The sequence below is a fragment of the Erythrolamprus reginae genome, chromosome 6 (assembly GCF_031021105.1).
Source record: "Erythrolamprus reginae isolate rEryReg1 chromosome 6, rEryReg1.hap1, whole genome shotgun sequence".
Lineage (NCBI taxonomy): Eukaryota > Metazoa > Chordata > Lepidosauria > Squamata > Dipsadidae > Erythrolamprus > Erythrolamprus reginae.
The window spans coordinates 85,563,999-85,585,719 of record NC_091955.1 but is presented as its reverse complement, the minus strand read 5'-3'; the positions used below and the strand labels follow the sequence as shown (position 1 = coordinate 85,585,719).

Genomic DNA, 21,721 nt, shown 5'->3' with positions numbered 1-21,721 from the left:
TCGGTTTGCATTAACAAGGGGATCAGATAACACACACACACACACACACACACACAAAATCTCACAAGGGACTCGCCCTAACCCTTCCATCACAGCACTAAATAAGTGTACAAAACTATAACTGGTTCATTCTTTCTTTCTTTTTCCGAACAAACATGAAATAGACAAAACATAACACATAAAACAAAACGGAGCTACAATTGCTCCACTCAGTATTGAAGTCTTTTTAATACAAAAAGGAAAAACTAATTATAGTTTAGATCAATTCAGAAAAGTAAACATTTCTATAAAATATCTTTAGATGATATATTCTGTCTAGTAAATTTAACCATTAAACTCTTTATTTTAACATCTTTACACATTTCTTTTATTCCACCAACTATAGACCTTCTGCCAAGTTTTATAAAATTCTGTTTCTACTTGGTTATTCAACCGCCTCGTCATCATATCTAATTCTGCGCATTCCATAATCTCACTAAAAAAACCATCTTTCTTTCCATCTTTGTGCGAAAACAATCCTTGCAGCTACTAAAATATGAATTGTTAGATAATATATTTCTTTTTTATATTTGTTATTTGTGATACCTAATTTAAAAAATTCTGGAGTCTTCCTAATTTCTTGTTCTGTTATTTCTCTTAGTCACATTTGGAGTACTGTGTTCAGTTCTGGAGACCTCACCTACAAAAAGATATTGACAAAATTGAACGGGTCCAAAGACGGGCTACAAGAATGGTGGAAGGTCTTAAGCATAAAACGTATCAGGAAAGACTTCATGAACTCAATCTGTATAGTCTGGAGGACAGAAGGAAAAGGGGGGACATGATCGAAACATTTAAATATGTTAAAGGGTTAAATAAGGTCCAGGAGGGAAGTGTTTTTAATAGGAAAGTGAACACAAGAACAAGGGGACACAATCTGAAGTTAGTTGGGGGAAAGATCAAAGGCAACATGAGAAAATATTATTTTACTGAAAGAGTAGTAGATCCTTGGAACAAACTTCCAGCAGATGTGGTTGGTAAATTCACAGTAACTGAATTTAAACATGCCTGGGATAAACATATATCCATTGTAAGATAAAATACAGGAAATAGTATAAGGGCAGACTAAATGGGCCATGAGGTCTTTTTCTGCCGTCAGTCTTCTATGTTTCTATCTTCCCACCTTATTCCAATAATTCTTTGCTTTCGGACACGTCCACCATAAATGAAAATATGTACCGATTTCTTTTTTACATTTCCAACAATTAGGCGATGTACTTGCGAACATCTTTGAAATTCTATTAGGTGGCAAATGTCATCTATAAAACATCTTAATTTGATTTTATTTATAACTGGTTCATTCTTAAAGTGCCACAAAACCTCCTTGGCTATCCTCCTTATTAACGTTCTTTCATTTTGTAATTGACACATTCAGTGTGTGTCATTTAATTAACAACTGCAAAAAGAAAACAGAAAGGGGGGGGAGTTGGGCTGTCTGCTCTGAAAGGGTTTTTTCAACAGAACAGACTGTCCCTGACCAGCTAGCCAGACCATTGCTGTCCACGCCAAACCACGCCATAATATTTTCAGTGGCGAAGGAGAGGGCAGAATTATTATCCCCTGCCTCATATCTTTGACCTCACCGCTGAAAGCTGGGTATTTTTTTTTCAGTTATCCTTATTAGGACAAGTTTTGTGGCTGGGGCTAAAAGTTTCGTTTGTTAACAGATGCTCTGCGTCAGCAATAAAATAAATACGATACAGCCAGGATTTTAAGTTAAATAAAAATGACTGGGAAGGCAATAAAAAAAAAGAGGAAATGAATGGTTGTTTTTGCTTTGTTTACTGCATCTAAATATGCATTTAGGTCTAAGAAGGTAGTTTTTCAATATGCCTCTTTTAAAGAAGCATTTTCCACTTACAAACCCGAGCCTCCAAAACTGTAACCAGAAAAGGCAGGGAGAAGCCTCCGTGGGGCCTCTCTAGGAATCTCCTGGGAGGAAACAGGGTCAAAGGCAGGGAGAAGCATCCGTGGGGCCTCTCTAGGAATCTCCTGGGAGGAAATAGGGTCAAAGGTGGGGAGAAGCCTCCATGGGGCCTCTCTAGGAATTTCCTGGGAGGAAATAGGGTCAAAGGCGGGGAGAAGCCTCCGTGGGGCCTCTCTAGGAATCTCCTGGGAGGAAATAGGGCCTTCACCCTCCCTGTGGTTTCCCCAATCGCACGCATTATTTGCTTTTACATTGATTCCTATGGGAAAAATCGCTTCTTCTTACAAACTTTTCTACTTAAGAACCAGGTCACGGAACGAATTAAGTTCCTAAGTAGAGGTACCACTGTATATTCTTTCTCCATTCTATTAAGAAACTCCCGTCATGTCAAGAGATATGCCCCTTACAACCTGTAGCACATGGGTCTTGAGGAATCTTTGTAACTGACTAATCATCTTCCAGGAAAGCTCATGCTACAGAGTAAATGCTGTGAAGATAGTTTTCCAGCCTTATGTCTGGAGCTGCAGGAAAAGTACTCCTTGGTGGCAAGTTCTACTCTCCAGACCCAGTCCTCCTCAACCTACACCAATTAGAAGCTCACCTACAAGACCAATCAGCTGTCAAGACACCTGGTTATAAATATAAGAGCCCAACCAGTCTCTGCCTTGCTTGTGGACTGTATATCACATCACTTTGTTTCTGGAGGTGTGTTAAGGAGTATGCAGAGTGATCTCCGAGTTATCAAGGATGCACATGCACAAAGGAAATGTTGTGAGCCGTGAGTCTCCAGAGAGGGGCGGCATACAACCCTAATAAATTAAATTAAATTAAATGTGGAATCCTAGCAGATATCCAGTAGATAGTCAGGAGATATGTGTCATAGTTCAGTCATACAAACCAGATACATTAAAATGTACAAAATAGTATTTACTTTAGCAAATATCGTAGTCAAGTTAAACAGTTTAATCATAAACAGTCAAATCAGCCAATAACTACTACAATAGTTTACGCCTTAATTGTACAGCTTACAAATACATAAACCATCATCAAACGCACAGTTCTTACTACAGCAAACAGCAATACCAAATAGAGAAATAGCAGAGACAGAGAATCACGCTTCTGGCTTCCTCTTATGGCCATCTCCACTACTAAGTCTTAAAACTATGGTGCTTCAATACATGCCAGCATTCACTGTTAGCTTGTTTATATAGTGCCAAATCCAACCAGTTATGTACAAATACTAACAAGGTGCTATCCATCCACCCATCAGGAAATCTGTTCTTAGGGTCAGAGGTCTCCAAACCTGGCAATGTTAAGACTTGTGGACTTCTACTCCCAGAATTCCTTAGCCAGCCATGTTTGCCAAATTTGGAGGCCCCTGCTCTAGACCAATGTTTCCCAACCTTGGCAACTTGAAGATATCTGGACTTCAACTCCCAGAATTACCCAGCCAGAGAATGTTGGCTGGGAAATTCTGGGAGTTGAAGTCCAGATATCTTCAAGTTGCCAAGGTTGGGAAACACTGCTCCAGACTACCATCATTAAACTCTGAAGCCCAATACTGCCTCTCTCAAAGATCTAAGGGGGTCTTTTTTCAACACCTTGGGGAAAAAGAAACAACAAGGTGAGGTCAGAGAAGCTGATTGCAAGCCTGATTGCCTTTCTAAAAAAAACTTAAAACAGCTGAGAAAACCGCTGGCTTTGCTAAGGGAATTTAAGTCGACAGTGTATGAGACCACTGGAGTGTGATGGTGAGGATTTGGGAAGGAAGATGATAGTGAATGAGAGATGGAGATCCCTGTTAGGGAAAATTTTAAAATAACCACAAAGAATCTCCAGCGTGCTCATAAACCATAACATATAAAATACGGTTAATCTTGTTGGGAGTGTGAGATAAATGAGTTTAGATAAGAAAAATAACTTTTCTATCTGAAAGGAATGAATAACCACGATTGATTGATTGATTGATTGATTGATTGATTGATTGATAGATAGATTCATTCATTCATTCATTCATTCATTCATTCATTCAATTTTTATGCTGCCCTTCTCCTTAGACTCAGGGTGGCTTACAACATGTTAGCAATAGCACTTTTTAACAGAGCCAACATATTGCCCCAACAATCCGGGTCCTCATTTTACCCACCTCGGAAGGATGGAAGGCTGAGTCAACCTTGAGCCGGTGGTGAGATTTGAACTGCTGACCTTCAGATCTACAGTCAGCTTCAGTGGCCTGCAGTATAGCACTCTACCTGCTGCGCCACCCCGGCTCTATATTTAAACATCTGGAAAGTCCATGATTGTGCCAAATTTGAAATGAACTACTAGTTTGTCAAGACAAGTGCTCCTCTCTTAAACCAGCTTGGAACTATTCACAAACCAGGCTTCTATGGAGCTGGAGGAGCGGCATACAAATTTGATTAATAAATAAATAATTTGATTAATAAATAGAAGCTCATGGTAAGACCAACACTAACTGCCAGAACATCTGGGAGGTTGGGAAGAAGACTTGCCAATAATATTGCCACCCCCAGAATTTCCATCTTAATCCTGCCAAGTCTCTTTTAAAAGAAAATGATAACTTGTTAAGAAAAGCCTTTCCCCGCTATTTCTTCCTTGAATTTAAATGAGGGGGCTGTAGGTCTTGGATTGCAGCAAAACCAAAGGAAGTCAGATCTCTTGTTACTGTCAAGAGATGTAGATTTACCTTTCAGTCTTTCAATTCTACCTAAAGACAGCCCTGGAAAAGAAAACTCATTTTTTTCCAGATGTTCCTCAAAAGGGTGATGGTGACGCCCATAATGAAATGGAAAGTTCACTAATCAGTAGAGAAAATAGACTTTTGAAAAGCAACAAAAATATTTTCACTGGGATAGAAAACTAGAGCAAAAGTATGTTCAAAAATATTGTTTTTGAAATAAATATGACAGCCAGGTGAAATATTTTTTTCCTAATAATAGCACTAGCGCTTGGACTTATATACTGCTTTGCAGTGCTTCATAACCCTTTCTAAGCAATTTACAAAGTCAACAATCAGGGTCCTCGTTTTGCTGACCTCAGAAGGATGGAAGGTTGAGTTATCCTTGAACCAGTGAGATTCGAACTGTCGAATTGCCTGCAATACTGAATCCTAACCACCGCACCATCACAGCTCCTCAATGCCCAATGCAAATCTCACCTCTACAGATTTAAGAACAACCTTGTTCAAAGAAATCAAAAGTCTCTCTTATTTTATCTCCGTACACATAAATGCCCCCAACAAGTTGCCAAGATGACCAAAATACCAATCCCTTTCAGTGATTCCTCCCCAAAAGGTGATATTCCCTGATATTAATCTCTGAAAAGAAAGAACACTAGGAGTCATTGAATAAAAGGAATATGGATCCAAGGAAATATCAACAAGAATTTAACTTAAGACCTGTTGGTCTTTGTTGTCTGTTAACTTGGAGGAAAGTCAAACCAATGAATAGAAGATGGCACAATCGCGTAATAAAGGCCTTGATCTTGTTTACATGTGTCATGACACAAGTCAAAGAAGGTTGTTGCTTTGATCACAAAGCTGTGTTTCCATCTTATGTTTTGTTGACTCCCGCACCCTGTAGACACCTCTGAGCAAGATAAAGACCAGCAATTAGGATAATCAGTGTCAAACCTACACTGCTCAAAAAAATAAAGGGAACACTTAAAAAAAGTATATAACTTCAAGTAAATCAAACTTCTGTGAGATCAAACTGTCCACTTAAGAAGCAACACTGATTGACAGTCAATTTCCCATGCTGTTGTGCAAACGGAATAGTTGTGAAAATGAAATATTCAATGAGAATATTTCATTCATTCAGATCTAGGATGTGTTATCTGAGTGTTCCATTTATTTTTTTGAGCAGTATATATTGTTTTCTGTCAACACAATGATGGGTGGACATTAACTGAATAGAGGAGAGTAGCGTTGACTGCTTACCTGAATGCCTCTTCTTGTACGCTGATCACATTTGTTGTTGTTGTGACTCGATCTTTTAACACCAAATTCCAAAATTCAGTTACAAACATTATAAAAACTTTCTTATCTCTAATTTTTAGGAAAAAAACCTTTTTCCCTTAAATCTCCCTGCATTTCAGTTGGCTGATTATCCATGGATTTCCTTTAGTTCTGTACAAGGTTATATTGTCCTCTTTGTCCACACTGTTCTGTTATATATGTGTATGTATATATATGTGTGTGTTTTCATAGATTTTCACGGGTATATGTATGTAGATTGTTCTGAGTTCGGGTTTTGCCACGTGTAATATTTTGAGTGTCTATAAACAGAAAAACAGAAACAGCTCCCTTTTTAACTGTCAAAGGGATTTTCTGGTACACACAAGGCACAGGTTAAATGCAGTCCAATTGCTCACCCAATAACTGGGAAATTGAGTCCAATTCTAAAGTCCAGAGAGTCCACACACACAATCCTGAACAGCAAAAACCATGATCTTGATGAAACAATGAATCAGATAAACTGCCAAGAGGCTAAAACACAAGGCTGCACTTTTATCTGTAGCACTAATTACAGCAGTCCCACCCAACCACAGATGGCCTCATTTTCCCTTGTAATAATCCTTCAGTTGTTGTCTCCTATGCATCACTCTACGCATGCATGGATGTGTCATTAATTCTTGTTCAGAATCCAGGGATGATACAGATGACTGATCTCCTCCTGGGCTGTCTGCCAAACTCCCCTCTTCCCTGTCACTCACGCTTCCTTGGTCAGAGGAGACTTTGTCGGCAGATTCTACTGGGAGCAAAACAGGCCTGCGGCATGTGGATGTCTCCCCCACATCCACCTCCACATTCCTTGGGGCAGGAGCTGGGCCAGAGCTAACCACCACAACTACCATGGCTTCACCAACCTCGTTTTATTTACCAGCTTTTAACCCTCAAATGGATATATGGGACACACATACATAGCAAAGTTTCTTCAAGTACCCTACACTATGAGACAGTTTTTGACTCCGGGTAACTGCCTGGATTAGTCCCTGAAGGGGTTTTTTGGCAAGGTTTTCTCGGAAGTTGTTTTTTGCCACTGCCTCCTTCCTAGGGCTGAAAGTGACTAGCCCAAGGTCACGCAGCTGGCTTTGTGGCTCAAGGTGGGGCTGGACTTTTGGTTTCTAGCCTGGTCCCTCAACCGCTACACTGAACTGGCTCTTAAGCTCTCCTACTGGGAACTTCTATTGCAATTCGGTCTTCATATCAGCCTGTCATTATCGTTCATTTTAATACAAAGCAGAATTGTTGACACAACCATAGATGAATCCAGCTCTGCAAAAATTGGCAGCTTGCTACAACTGCAAATAATACTGCGGTTGTGAAGTATGTGGTATTCATGTTTGCTTGGTATAGGTCACCAGTTTTTGGGTTTTTTTAAAGCATCTTGCCATTGCAATGCAAGCCTTGTGCCTTTTCTCTGAGCAGTGCAGGGTCATCTGTAGGGTCAGTGCAGGGTCATCTCCAGACGGAGAAGAGTTAGGGACATGACTTTGGGATACTGAACCCCGAAGGGTGCTGCTAAGAGATGACCAACAATTGCTTGGCTTGTTTTGCATGAAGAAGAACGATTCACTGGATTCTCCAGAAGAGTTCCCACAATATATGAAATGTGACAAGTTAAAAGCTTACCTGGATCTATAGGCACAACATGGTTAAATTAATTAGGTTTCCACTTGTTTTGGGGGGGGGTTGGGACGGTTAGGGTGGCAGCAGTTCAGTGTCCATATTTTATCATTCATTCATTCAATTAATTCACTCACTCACTCACTCACTCACTCATTCATTCATTCATTTGACTTTTATGCTGCCCCTCTCCGGGAACTCAGGGCAGCTCACAACATGTAATAAAACAATGCATATCAAAGGTCTATGAGGTTGTAGAGATGACTAAGCTCACTCAAGAACTACAGGATAAAGATAACAAGGAATTCCACAATACTTGGGACAGGTGGTATGTGGATAACCCCCAAAAAATGTATACAAATATTTAAAAAAATTAAAATTTTGATTGAGAATACACACTCAAATGAAAAGGGAGAAAAATGGAGATTTAAAAAAACTGTTATCAAATATAAATATAGTTGTTTTAATGAACCATTATACCTCAGAATAAATATAGTTGAAACGAAAGGAAACATAGAGAAATAGATATTGATTTTTTAAGGAGACTAACGTGTATTAGTAAGTAGGAATTGAAATGGTTGCAAATGAATAAGCTGCAAAAAAAAATATCCTGCTACATAGAAACATTCTAAATTCAGATACCAAAATTACTTAATGTATAAAGCATAATGCTTTATTTTGTCTTGTTTGTATGTATGTATGTTTTCTTTTTATGTTGTCTTGTTTTTATCAATGTAAATAACCAATAAAGATATTTTTTTTTAAAAAATGCATAATATTCTAAATCCAATTAATTAAATATGAAATCTAAAAAATCTAAAAAAACCACAAAAGCATTAAAAAAAATCATTCCCATTCAATCAACTTTCTGTCACACATTCATCAGCCAAGGGGCAATGATCTAATGGCCCCAAGCCTGGCGGTATAAATGAGTCTTAAGACTTTTGCGGAGCTGATTCCAGAGGGCCGGGGCCACCACAGAGAAGGCTCTTCCCCTAGGCCAACATTGTCTAATTGACGGGAACTGGAGAAGGCCGACTCTGTGGGACCTGACCAGTCGCTGGCATTCATGTGGCGGAAGGTGATCCCATAGATATTCTGGCCTGATGCGATGTAGGGATGTGTAGGTCATAACCAACACTTTGAATTGCTTCCGGAAACCAATCTATATCCATATCATTCTGGATGAACCAATAAAAGAAAATGGATGAAGCCTATAAATCAGGGGTGTCAAAACTCACGTCATCATGTTGTCTTTACATGACATATCGTGACTTTCCCCCCCCTCCATTAAAACGGGGGTGGGCGTGGCCAGTATGTGATGCATACGAACATAAGAAGAGCCATACTGAATCAGGCCAAAGCCCATCAAGTCCAGCATTCTGTATCACACCAATTGTCCATGGGGATCTTGAGCAGAAGGAGAAGGCAAGACCCTCCCTTTCCCCTGACCCCCAACAAATGGTACTCAAGGGAATCCTGCCTGCCTCAACCAACATAGAGGCGGCACATGGACATCCGTTTCAATAACCACCGATACACTTGGCATCCATGAATCTGTCTAATCCTGTCTTGAAGCTATCAAGGCTGACAGCTGTCACAGGGCTGCAAGTTTGACACCCCTGCTGTAAACCAATTTTGCTCGTCGTAGAACCATAGGTTTTGCACCAACGTATCTGCGCTTACTTCTCAGTTGCAACAGATGCTTGGAAATATGGAGTGGGAATCCACACCATGTGCTGCAATGGTCTATAATGAGTTTGGGTAGTTTGTGATTCAGTGGATGGGAAAAATTTGGTCACGTTCTCAAATGTTAAGGGAGCCAAACCCTCGCATTTCGTCATGATATGGTTTACTTAAACACAGCATATTATGTGAGCACCGCAATTAAGTTACATCAACCCAGATTTAGAGTTAAGCATTGTGGATGAACTCAGCCATGAGTCAGTCAGCAGAATCTCCTAAATCAGAATATTCCAGCTTCTGCTATGGGCAGATAAGTGAGCCACCTGAACCAGGGAAGGGAGAGGTGGCATTTTGAATATCGTGCAAGCTGAATCAGATAATTCAGGGGCCAAATCAAATCGGTTTACCTTTATCAATCCAAATGAATGCCTGGCAGTTAGGTAACAATCATTAATCTGCTCTCAACTAATTTAATTGGGAATTATATAAGCTGCCGTTCCATTAATTCACATTTATTTAATGCAGTCTTAAAACCAGGGGTGAAATCCTGCAGGTTCTGATAGGTTCTGGAGAACCAGTAGTGGAAATTTTGAATAGTTTGGAGAAACAAAACTTTTGCCAGACCCATCCTTGAATACAGCTCATCTGTCTGGAATCCATACCACATCTCGGACATCAACACCCTTGAAAATGTCCAAAGATATTTCACCAGAAGAGCCCTTCACTCCTCCACTCGAAACAGAATACCCTACGAAAATAGACTAACAATACTGGGTCTAGAAAGCTTAGAACTACAACGCCTAAAACACGATCTAAGTATTGCCCACAAGATCATCTGCTGCAACATCCTGCCTGTTAATGACTACTTCAGCTTCAACCGCAACAACACAAGAGCATGCAACAGATTCAAACTTAATGTTAACCGCTCCAAACTTGGCTGTAAAAAATATGACTTTAACAATCGAGTTGTCGAAGCGTGGAACTCATTACCGGACTCAGTAGTGTCAACCCCTAACCCCCAACATTTTCCCCTTAAACTATCCACGACTGACCTCTCCGGGTTCCTAAGAGGTCAGTAAGGGGCGTGCATAAGTGCACCAGTGTGCCTTTCGTCCCCTGTCCAATTGTCTCTCCTTTATCTCATATATCTTTTCTTCCTTTCATATATCTTCTCCTCTATTTTTATATCTTTTCTTCTAACCTTTTCTTTATATATATTACTACATGTCTATTCTCTTCAATATGTAGTCTTCAGAGAGGGACGGCATGCAAATCTAAATAATAATAATAATAATAATAATAATAATAATAATAATAATTGTGTATTGGACAAATAAATAAATAAATAAATAAATAAATAAATAAATAAATAAACCAGAAAATACCAGCTCTGGCTGTCCCCAGAGTGGGGAGGGAATGGAAATTTTGCAGTATCCTTCCCCTGCCATAGCTACCAAGCCACACGTACAGAACCTGTAGTAAAAAAAAAATTGGATCTCGCCACTGCTTAAAACCATGTCTTTGTTTGAGGAATTCTTTGGTCTATGCACAGTTTGTTCTCTTGTGCATTCACACATTATGAATCATGCCATACAATCCAGGGTTTTTTTAAAAAAACAACTGAAAGAAATCTCTTTGGATCCTTTTGTGCATGGATTGCAGTATTGCTGTATGTCTAAGGCAGTGTTTCCCAACCTTGGCAACTTGAGGATATCTGGACTTCAACTCCCAAAATTCCCCAGCCAGCATTCGCTGGCTGGGGAATTCTGGGACTTGAAGTCCAAATATCTTCAAGTTGCCAAGGTTGGGAAACACTGGTCTAAGGCATAGCACAGCATTAGAGTTATATTTTATTGAACTATGGCAACAAAAGCAACAGCAAGCAGTTTTAACTCGCCCCCAACTATAATCATATTGTAGATCTAGCTAGACTCTAACTGAAAACTCTCTTTCATCATTTTACAAAAGGCAGAAATAAGTTTGGAGAGCTTCAAAGAGAACAGAGGTAGGTACTGCCCTGAAGATATTTCAGGGGTAATGAAGCCAACAAAATGTACTTCTTTGATCAATATATCATCAGTTATTATACAGCTGTGGCGTTTGGATTATAATTTGCTACCTTATTTACCTAGAGATTAAGCAACAACCAAATTTCGAGAAGAGGAGGAGGAGGAAGAGGAAGAAGAGGAAGAAGAAGGAGGAGGAGGAGGGGAAGCGAGGAGGAGGAGGAGAGGAAGAAGAGGAAGAGGAAGAAGAGGAAGAGGAGGAAGAGGAAGAGGAAGAGGAGGAAGAGGAAGAGGAGGAGGAGGAGGAAGAGGAGGAAGAAGAAGAAGAAGAAGAAGAAGAAGAAGAAGAAGAAGAAGAAGAAGAAGAAGAAGAAGAAGAAGAAGAAGAAGAAGAAGAAGAAGAAGAAGAAGAATCCAGTCTATTCTATTACAGTGACATGCTTTGGTAGCTATACAAGTTATGGGGGAATTTGGCCACCAAACATCCCAAGGAGGGACGCCAGAGAAAACCGTAGCCTTCACGCACGAGGGGCTGACATGTCGCAACCTATTTCGTCTCCTCAAAGCCAACTTCCAGCTTTTAAAAAGAAAAGAAAACCCCCGCAGCTCCAAAGGTTCGAAGCCAGGCGCACGCCCCCCACCCCGCCAACAACCCATTCCAATAGAAGTCAGCAAACTCACTTGGAAAGGCTCGATAAATTCGCCCTGCAGAAGGCTCCGCTGATCATGCCTGGGAGAGAAGGAATGGGAAGATCCCCCTCTGCTCGTTGACAGCTTCCGAGGCAGAGAAGCAGCAGCCGAAGGAAGGAGGTGAGCCAACTGTTGGTTTTGCCTTCGGGCAGCTGGAGAAAGCACGGGCCGATTCTCTGCTCGCCAACGCGACTTTGCAAACTCCTCCGGAGTTGATCCTTCGGTAGGATTGTGTAGGGGGGCAGCGGCCACGGTGCCTTCTATCCCCTGTCTCTCTATCCTGAATACTCCTCCTCCTCCTCCACCCACACACATCCTCGGCAGTAAGATCATATGATCCCAAACCCCTACTCCCACCCCACACTACCTTTACTGTATTCTCCCTAATAGGAGCAAATATTCATTCTCTGCAAGCGCGGAAGACAAGACAAGGTTTTTCATCCACTTTTACCCTAAGTAAAGAGATATAGGCTGGATTCGGGTTCAGTTTCATTGCAAATGAGCCAGGAGCCAGCAGCTGGAATGTGAAACTCAACACAAGGTGTTTGTTTACCTACAAACAGAAATAGCTGCTGGCAGCAAGAGACCCAGGGAGGCAGCACCTGTAGGCTGTAGCAAGAACTATACTGCTCAAAAAAATAATAAAGGGAACCCTTAAACAACACAATATAACTCCAAGTCAATCAAACCTCTGTGAAATCAAACTGTCCACTTAGGAAGCAACACTGATGGACAATCAATTTCACATGTTGTCGTGCACATGCAACTTTGTACAGAACAAAGTATTCGATTGGAATATTTCATTAATTCAGATCTATTTATTTATTTATTCATTCATTCATTTATTTATTTTTATTTGTTTTGTCCAATACACAATAATAATAGATGATATATACGAGTAGAATGTATAAAAGAGGGTATAGAAGAGAAATATAGGAGTAAAATATAACTAGAGAGAATAGCAGAAAATATAAGAGATAAAAGAGATAGAAGAGATAGAATGGATAAAAGAGATAGAAGAGAAGATATAGGAGATATAGGAAAGACTATAGGAAAGGGGACGGTACGCACTCTGGTGCACTTATGTACACCCCTTACTGACCTCTTAGGAATCTGGTGAGGTCAACCATAGATAGTCTAAGGGTAAAGTGTTGGGGGTTAAGGGATGATACTACGGAGTCCGGTAGTGAGTTCCACGCTTCGACAACTCGATTGCTAAAGTCATATTTTTTACAGTCAAGTTGGGCGCACTTAATATTAAGCTTGAATCTGTTGTGTGCTCTTGTGTTGTTGCGGTTGAAGCTGAAGTAATCATTGACAGGCAGGGAGTTGCAGCATATAATCCCGTGGGCAATACTTAGATCATGTTTGAGGCGTCGTAGTTCTAAGGTTTCAAGATCAGGGATTGTAAGTCTTGATTCGTAGGGTATTCTAGTACAGTGATACCTTGTCTTACAAACTTAATTGGTTCTGGGATGAGGTTCTTAAGGTGAAAAGTTTGTAAGATGAAACAATGTTTCCCATAGGAATCAATGGAAAAGCGATTAATGCGTGCAAGCCCAAAATTCACCCCTTTTGCCAGCCAAAGCGCCCGTTTTTGCGCTGCTGGACTTCCGTGTTTTTGCGATGCTGCAGGGGAATCCCAGCAGGGGAATCCCAGCATCGCAAAAATGAGCACTTCGCTGGCAACGGAAGTTTGGAGGTGGGGTTTCCCAGCGAAGGGAGCATCAGTGAAATTGCAGCATTGCAAAAACACCGAAGTACTCGAACCCCACCTCCGGACATGTGTGTTTTTGCGATGCTGCAATTTCACTGAGGTTCCCCTCGCTGGAAAACCCCACCTCCGGACTTCCATTGCCAGCGAACCACTCGTTTTTGCGCTGCTGGGATTCCCCTGCTGGAATTCCCCTGCAGCATCACAAAAACATGAAAGTCCGGAGGTGGGGTTTCCCATGGAGGGGAGCTTCAGGGGAACCCCAGCAGCGCAAAAACGTGTGCTTCGCTGGCAATGGAAGTCTGGAGGCAGGGCATCCCAGCGGCGGCGGTGGGTTTGTAAGGTGAAAATAGTTTGTAAGAAGAGGCAAAAAAATCTTAAACCCCGGGTTTGTATCTTGAAAGGTTTGTATGACGAGGCGTTTGTAAGACGAGGTATCACTGTATTGTTCTTTGAGTGTTCCCTTTATTTTTTTTGAGCAGTGTATATTTCAGAGCAACAGACTGTCTCAAGGGGGGGGGGGATATTTAAACGATGGATGGATTTATTATTTTCCAAAGCATCTGAAGGCAGAACAAAGCAGCAATGGGTTGCAGAAAATGTGACTTCAGCAACAGAATGGTCAATGCCTTGAATGCACTATCTGTGTTTTCTTCCCCAAACCCCCAAAACTTTAACCTTAAGCTGTCTACTGTTGACTTTACCCCATTCCTAAGAGGTCTGTATGGGGCGTGCATAAGCGAACCGATATGCCTACTGTCCTTGTCCTAATGCTCCCTTTTTATTTGTATCCTTTTCACGTATTCAAAACCATGCTTATACTTTTATCTGTTATCTTACATATGGTTGGCAAATAAAATAAAATAAAAATCCCTATTTCTCTTTTAGGGGAAATATAATAATCTGCCTTTGTAATATTTCCTAAAATATTTCATTCTTCTAGGAGAGGTTTGTGAGTTTGGTAGGGAAGGTTTGCCTATTTGCCGATGACTCTAAAGTGTGCAATAGGGTTGATATTCCTGGAGGCGTCTGTAATATGGTAAATGATTTAGCTTTACTAGATAAATGGTCAAAGCAATGGAAACTGCAGTTTAATGTTTCCAAATGTAAAATAATGCACTTGGGGAAAAGGAATCCTCAATCTGAGTATTGCATTGGCAGTTCTGTGTTAGCAAAAACTTCAGAAGAGAAGGATTTAGGGGTAGTGATTTCTGACAGTCTCAAAATGGGTGAGCAGTGTGGTCGGGCGGTAGGAAAACCATGTAGGATGCTTGGCTGCATAGCTAGAGGTATAATAAGCAGGAAGAGGGAGATTGTGATCCCCTTATATAGAGCGCTGGTGAGACCACATTTGGAATATTGTGTTCAGTTCTGGAGACCTCACCTACAAAAAGATATTGACAAAATTGAACGTGTCCAAAGACAGGCTACAAGAATGGTGGAAGGTCTTAAGCATAAAACGTATCAGGAAAGACTTAATGAACTCAATCTGTATAGTCTGGAGGACAGAAGAGAAAAGGGGGGACACGATCGAAACAATTAAATATGTTAAAGGGTTAAATAAGGTTCAGGAGGGAAGTGTTTTTAATAGGAAAGTGAACACAAGACCAAGGGGACACAATCTGAAGTTAGTTGGGGGAAAGATCCAAAGCAACGTGAGAAAATATTATTTTACTGAAAGAGTAGTAGATCCTTGGAACAAACTTCCAGCAGACATGGTTGATAAATCCACAGTAACTGAATTTAAACATGCCTGGGATAAACATATATCCATTGTAAGATAAAATACAGGAAATAGTATAAGGGCAGACTAGATGGACCATGAGGTCTTTTTCTGCCGTCAGTCTTCTACGTTCCTATGTTTCTAGGTGGGTGCAAACCTTCTACACCAATAAGATGACAAAGTAATAAATCACTGCTTCCAACTACTCCTCCACAAAGGACCACACCTGATAAACCAACCAAAGCAGGAGACCCTCTAGAACAGTGATGGTGAACCTATGGCACGGGTGCCACAGGAGGCATGCGGAGCTATATCTGCTGGCACGTGAGCCATTGCCCTGGCTCCGCTCCAATGTGCATGTGTGTGCTGGCCAGCTAATTTTTGGCTCACATGGACACTCTGGGAGGGCATTTTTGGCTTCCAGAGAGCCTCAGGGGGGATGCACTCGAACCACTGTGCCACCTTGGCTCATTTTAATATCAATCTAATAAACCAGTTCCATCTTTTACAAAACTTTCTTCTTATAAAAATGGAAATATTTGGTGCACCACAGGGGTGAAACACTGCCGGTTCACTCATATTCATCGATCGTCAGAGACCCAATCATAAAAGGAGCACAAGGCTCTGCCCACCTGCCCGAATGTTGCCATTTGGGTTCTTTTACCCTCTGCGCATGCGCAAAACATTCTGTGCATGCGCAGAGGGTAAAAGAACTCAGATGGCAGTGTCTGGATGGGAGGGCAGAGCCTCATGCTCCCTTTGCGACCGGCTCTCTGACGACTGACAGGTTATTTATTTTATTTTATTTATTTATTATTTATTTATTTTGTCCAGTACACAATGAGGGTTTTAGTGGGTATTGTTATGTCCGGGAGTACCAACGACAGGAGATGCCTAGAAAGGCTCCATACAGGAAGTGTTATGAGAACAGGAAAGGGCACCGGGAGAGAGGCGGTAACCTAGCAACCGGGGAACATAAGGGACAATCATTGGTTCGTTCCTCAGCCAGTTGGTAGTTAAATAGGGAAACCCCGAGGAGGTTTGACAGTTGAATACTGACTGTTGTATTAACGTTATGTTTATGTTGGAATAAAGCAGTTCAAGCAAAGCCGCAATTACGTGTCCGAATCTGTACAAAGCCACTTCAGGTATATGTCTATATACACATAGTAAAATACATGATGAAGGTTATAGAGGAGATACTCATAGTAAAATATATCTAAGAAAGAATAGAAAAGAAGGTATAGTAATAGAACATATCAATGAAAGAATAGAAGAAGAGATATAGGAATAGAAAAAAGGTATAGGAGATATAGGAGAGCAATAGGACAGGGGACAGAAGGCACTCTAGTGCACTTGTACTTGCCCCTTATAGGTACTGCAGAAAAAAGCAATTGCTGCCAACCTGCCTTCCATTGAGGACCTGTATACTGCACAAGTCAAAAAGAGGGCAGGGAAAATATTTACTGACCCCTTGCATCCTGGACACAAACTGTTTCAACTCCTACCCTCAAAATGTCACTATAGAGCACTGCACACCAAGACAACTAGACAGAAGAACAGTTTCTTCCCGAACACCATCACTCTACTAAACAAATAATTCCCTCAACACTGTCAGCTTTTTACTAAATCTGCACTTCTATTTTACTAGTTTTTCTCATCATTCCTATCATCCTTTTCCTTCCACTTAGGACCGTATGACTGTAACTTGTTGCCTGTATCCTAAGATTTTTATTAATATTGAGTGTTTCTTCATTGCTTATTTGACCCCTATGACAATCATTAACTGTTGTACCACATGATTCTTGACAAATGTATCTTTTTCTTTTATGTACGTTGAGAGCATATGCACCAAAGACAAATTCCTTGAGTGTCCAATCACACTTGACCAATATTCTATTCTATTCTATTGTATTCTATTCTATTCTATTCTATTCTACAAGCGAACCGGGAGCATTTCACCCCTGTTGTGCACAACTTCACAAAGCAGTTTTATGTTTCATAACCCAAGAACAGTTCAAACCCGAAAAAGAATAGAATAGAGTAGAGTAGAGTAGTGTAGAGTAGAGTAGAGTAGAGTAGAGTAGAGTAGTGTAGTGTAATGTAGTGTAGTGTAGAGTAGAGTAGAATAGAATAGAATAGAATAGAATAGAATAGAATAGAATTCTTTATTGGTCAAGTGTGATTGGACAACGATCCAAAACAGTAGTGGGTTCTAAAACCATTTACTACTGGTTTGCTCATGCGCAAGATGCTTCTGGGTATGCGCAGAAGCGTCCCGGGTGGATGGGCCCATTGCAGGCACTACTGGTTCTTAGAACTGGGCCGAACCGGGAGCAACCCACTGCTGATCCAAAATGAATCTCAGTACAATTGCTTCTCTAAAACTAAACACTCTTTTAAAAACAAGACCCCATTTGATTATGCCATTCTCCTAATAAAGCAGCTTAATTTTTCCAGCAATATAGAAAAATTACACTGAAGATTTGGAGACGACAGAATCAAATATAAAAAAGCATTCTTAGCCAAGAAGGCCTAATTTCAAAGACCCTTTTCACCTCTTTTTCCCCTTCTAATATATTATCCCCTCTCAGAAAACACCACTTATTCGTCAAAAGCTCCACAAGACTATTGGTATCCTGCAGGAAAAAGAAATGTGCTTGTTGTTAAAAATCCACCATAATGACATTAACATCTGTTCATTGTTTAAAAAAAATAATATTAACTCTTCACTGCCCAGAAAAGCTAAGGCTGCCACAAGGAACTTGCATTTTGTTACAGAACTAGGAATCTGTGTTTTTGTCTCTGCTGCCCACCTGATGCCTTCAGGGTGTATCTTGCAGAATTTGCAACCAGCATTGCAAATGGAGTGGGCTGCCTTACACTCGCATAAAATTGACTGCAACAGGAAATACTTTATAGCTGTCTTGTGAAACCTGTCTCCTTCCAGATGTGTTAGAACTGTATCTCCCGTAATTCCTAGATAACATACTGTACTTTCTACATTTTTTCTGGAAACTATAGTCTAAACGTATCGACAGACCACCAGGTCTGAAAAAACGTATGAAGTCATGATGACTAACTTAGCCTTCAGAAAGACGGGCCTTAAAAATTGCCTTTCTGGGAAGTTTTCTAGGGCAGCAAGAAGAATCAGTTCTGAGTCATTTGTTTGTTTAGTAAACAGAGGAAGGAAATAATATTATCTATATGAAGATGCTATTCGTAGACAAAACAATCAAAAGCATAATTAGAATTTCATCTCCTATTCAATCTAACTTTATCCAATGGGTCAAAACTACGGTAAGTTCTTTTAAATTCTCTTTAAATCCCAATTTGGTGAATGCCAATATTTCTATAGCTGCCAAGAATGATAGAAAGATTTATTTCACAGTAGTTTATTATTGCTTGCCTCAATACTCAAACTTTTTACCAAGTCTGCACTTCTATTTCTACTAGTTTTTTTCTCTTCATTCCTATCATCCTTTTCCTCCCACTTAGGACTGTATGACTGTAACTTGTTGCTTGTATCCTAAGATTTTTATAAATATTGATTTTCGTCATTGCTTATTTCACCCTTATAGCAATCATTAAGTGTTGTACCACATGATTCTTGACTAATGTATCTTTTTCTTTTATGTACACTGAGAGCATTTGCACCAAAGACAAATTCCTTGTGTGTCCAATCACACTTGGCCAATAAAGAATTCTATTCTGTTCTCTGGATAGGAATCTTGCCAGACTAAAGCACCTATATGCAAAAATACTAGACGTAGCCTGTGAACTGCTGGGAAGTGTGTGTGTGAGGCTGCCTTCACTCTCTTCCTGCATACCAAAGATTCCAAGCGATGTTGCCTCTTTGCTCTCTGGGAAACAGCCCCTCCCCACTGTGACTCTGGACCACATTCTACCATATCGGCATATGAATCTCCCTATTGTTTCAGATTATTTGAAGAGGATGGTTTTCGTTTGTTTATTTGTTTGTTTGTTTGTTTGTTTGTTTGTTTGTTCATTCATTCCAATACAAATTGAAAGTTAAAGAGAATAAAAACATGTAGTAGTAAATATCAGGGAAAGAATAGAAGAGAAGATACAGGAATAAATATATCAATGAAAGAATAGAAGAAAAGATATACAAAAGAAGAAAAGATATAGGAGATTCGCCCACATTTCTGCAACACTCTGCGGCCTGCACTGGCTGCCGATCGGTTTCCGGTTACAATTCAAAGTGTTGGTAATGACCTTTAAAGCCCTACATGGCATTGGGCCAGAATACATCCGGAACTGCCTTCTACCGCACGAATCCCAGCGGCCGATAAGGTCCCACAGAGTTGGCCTTCTCCGTGTCCCGTCGACCAAACAATGTCGTTTGGAGGGCCCCAGGGGAAGAGCCTTCTCTGTGGCAGCCCCGGCCCTCTGGAATCAACTCCCCCCAGAGATTAGAACGGCCCCCACCCTCCTTGTCTTTCGCAAATTACTCAAGACCCACCTTTGTCGCCAGGCATGGGGGAGTTAGGATATTCCTTCCCCTAGGCCATTACAAGTTATGTATGGTATGTTTGTGTGTATGTTTGGTTTTTATAATAAGGGTTTTTAGTTGTTTTATTAATTGGATTGTTACATGTTGTTTTTTATCATTGTTGTTAGCCGCCCCGAGTCTGCGGAAAGGGGCGGCATACAAATCCAATAAATAAAATAAAATAAAATATAGGAGTGACAATTGGACAGGGGACAGAAGGCACACTAGTGCACTTATGCTCGCCCCTTACTGACCTCTAAGGAACCTAGAGAGGTCAATCGTGGATAATCTAAGGGGAAAATGTTGGGGCTTGGGGGTTGACACCAAGGAGTCCGGTAATGAGTTCCACGCTTCGACAACTCAATTGCTGAAGTCGTATTTTTTACAGTCAAATTTGGAGCAGTTGATATTAAGTTTGAACCTGTTGCGTGCTCTTGTGTTATTGCGGTTGAAGCTGAAGTAGTCATTGACAGGCAGGATGTTGCAGCATATGATCTTCTGGGCAATACTTAGATCATGTTTAAGGCGTCGTAGTTCTAGGCTTTCTAGACCCAGGATTGTAAGTCTAGTTTCTAAGGGTATTCTGTTTCGAGTGGAGGAGTGAAGGGCTCTTCTGGTGAAGTATCGCTCTTCAACAAGCCACGTTAGACATAGCAATTACAGAACAGGATCTATGTTTTTATGGTGGTATCAAATAGTGGCTTGTCAAACCCATTGCTCCCAGTGCGCGCATGTGCTTGCATGCACAATACTTCTGTACATGCATAGAAGCATCCTGGGCGCGTGGGCTGAGCCTCCCATCCCCACCACTACCAATCCGAGAGCAACCCACTGCTGGGATCAAACTACAGTGATACCTCGTCTTACAAACTTAATTGGTTCCAGGACGAGGTTCTTAAGGTGAAAAGTTTGTAAGACGAAACAATGTTTCTCATAGGAATCATTGGAATAGCGATTAATGCGTGCAAGCCCAAAATTCACCCCTTTTGCCAGCTGAAGCGCCTGTTTTTGTGCTGCTGGGATTCCCCTGAGGCTCCTCTCCATGGGAAACTCCACCTCCAGACTTCTGTGTTTTTGCGATGCTGCAGGAGAATCCCAGCAAGGGAATCCCAGCATCACAAAAACGAGCGCTTCACTGGCAACAGAAGTCCGGAGGTGGGGTTTCCCAGCAAAGGGAGCATCAGTGAAATCACAGCATCGCAAAAACACCAAAGTCCTCGAAACCCCACCTCTGGACCTCTGTGTTTTTGTGATGCTGCGATTTCACTGAGGCTCCCCTCTCTGGGAAACCCCACCTCCAGACTTCTGTTGCCAGCAAAGCACCCGTTTTTGCACTGCTGGGATTCTCCTGCTGGAATTCCCCTGCAGCATCACAAAAACACGGAAGTCCAGAGGTGGGGAGCCTCAGGGAAATCCCAGCAGCGCAAAAACGGGTGCTTCGCTGGCAACGGAAGTCCAGAGGCGGGGCATCCCAGCGGCGGCGGTGGGTTTGTAAGGTGAAAATAGTTTGTAAGAAGAAGCAAAAAAATCTTAAACCCCGGGTTTGTATCTTGAAAGGTTTGTATGACGAAGCGTTTGTAAGATGAGGTATCACTGTACTGAACAATCCCTTTGGAGCAAGATTATACATCTACTGAAGGGCAAAATGATGGCTACCTTGAAGCCTACAAGGGCGTGAAGCCCCCTTATAAAGTTTAAAGGGTTTTAAATTTTATAAGCTGCTTTGGGTGATTCTGTTCCTAGGGCAACTTAAAGTACTGCTTATCAATTGGT

The 21,721-nt window shown here is 41.0% G+C and overlaps 1 protein-coding gene across 9 annotated transcripts in view; it reads right to left on the bottom strand.

The window, feature by feature from the left end:
* The window catches only part of CALD1 (caldesmon 1), a 242,129-nt gene that overhangs the window by 65,719 nt on the left and 154,689 nt on the right, over window positions 1-21,721 (bottom strand). For 2 of the 9 annotated variants that reach the window (XM_070754288.1, XM_070754289.1), the window contains exon 1: window positions 11,987-12,299. The exons of 6 other annotated variants lie outside the window; for them this stretch is intronic. In XM_070754288.1, coding sequence (XP_070610389.1) covers window positions 11,987-12,033 — 47 coding nt within the window. In that variant the 5' untranslated portion in view covers window positions 12,034-12,299. Of the gene's footprint in view, window positions 1-11,986; window positions 12,318-21,721 lie in introns of those variants that run through there. One more of the 9 variants, XM_070754285.1, reaches the window with a different exon arrangement.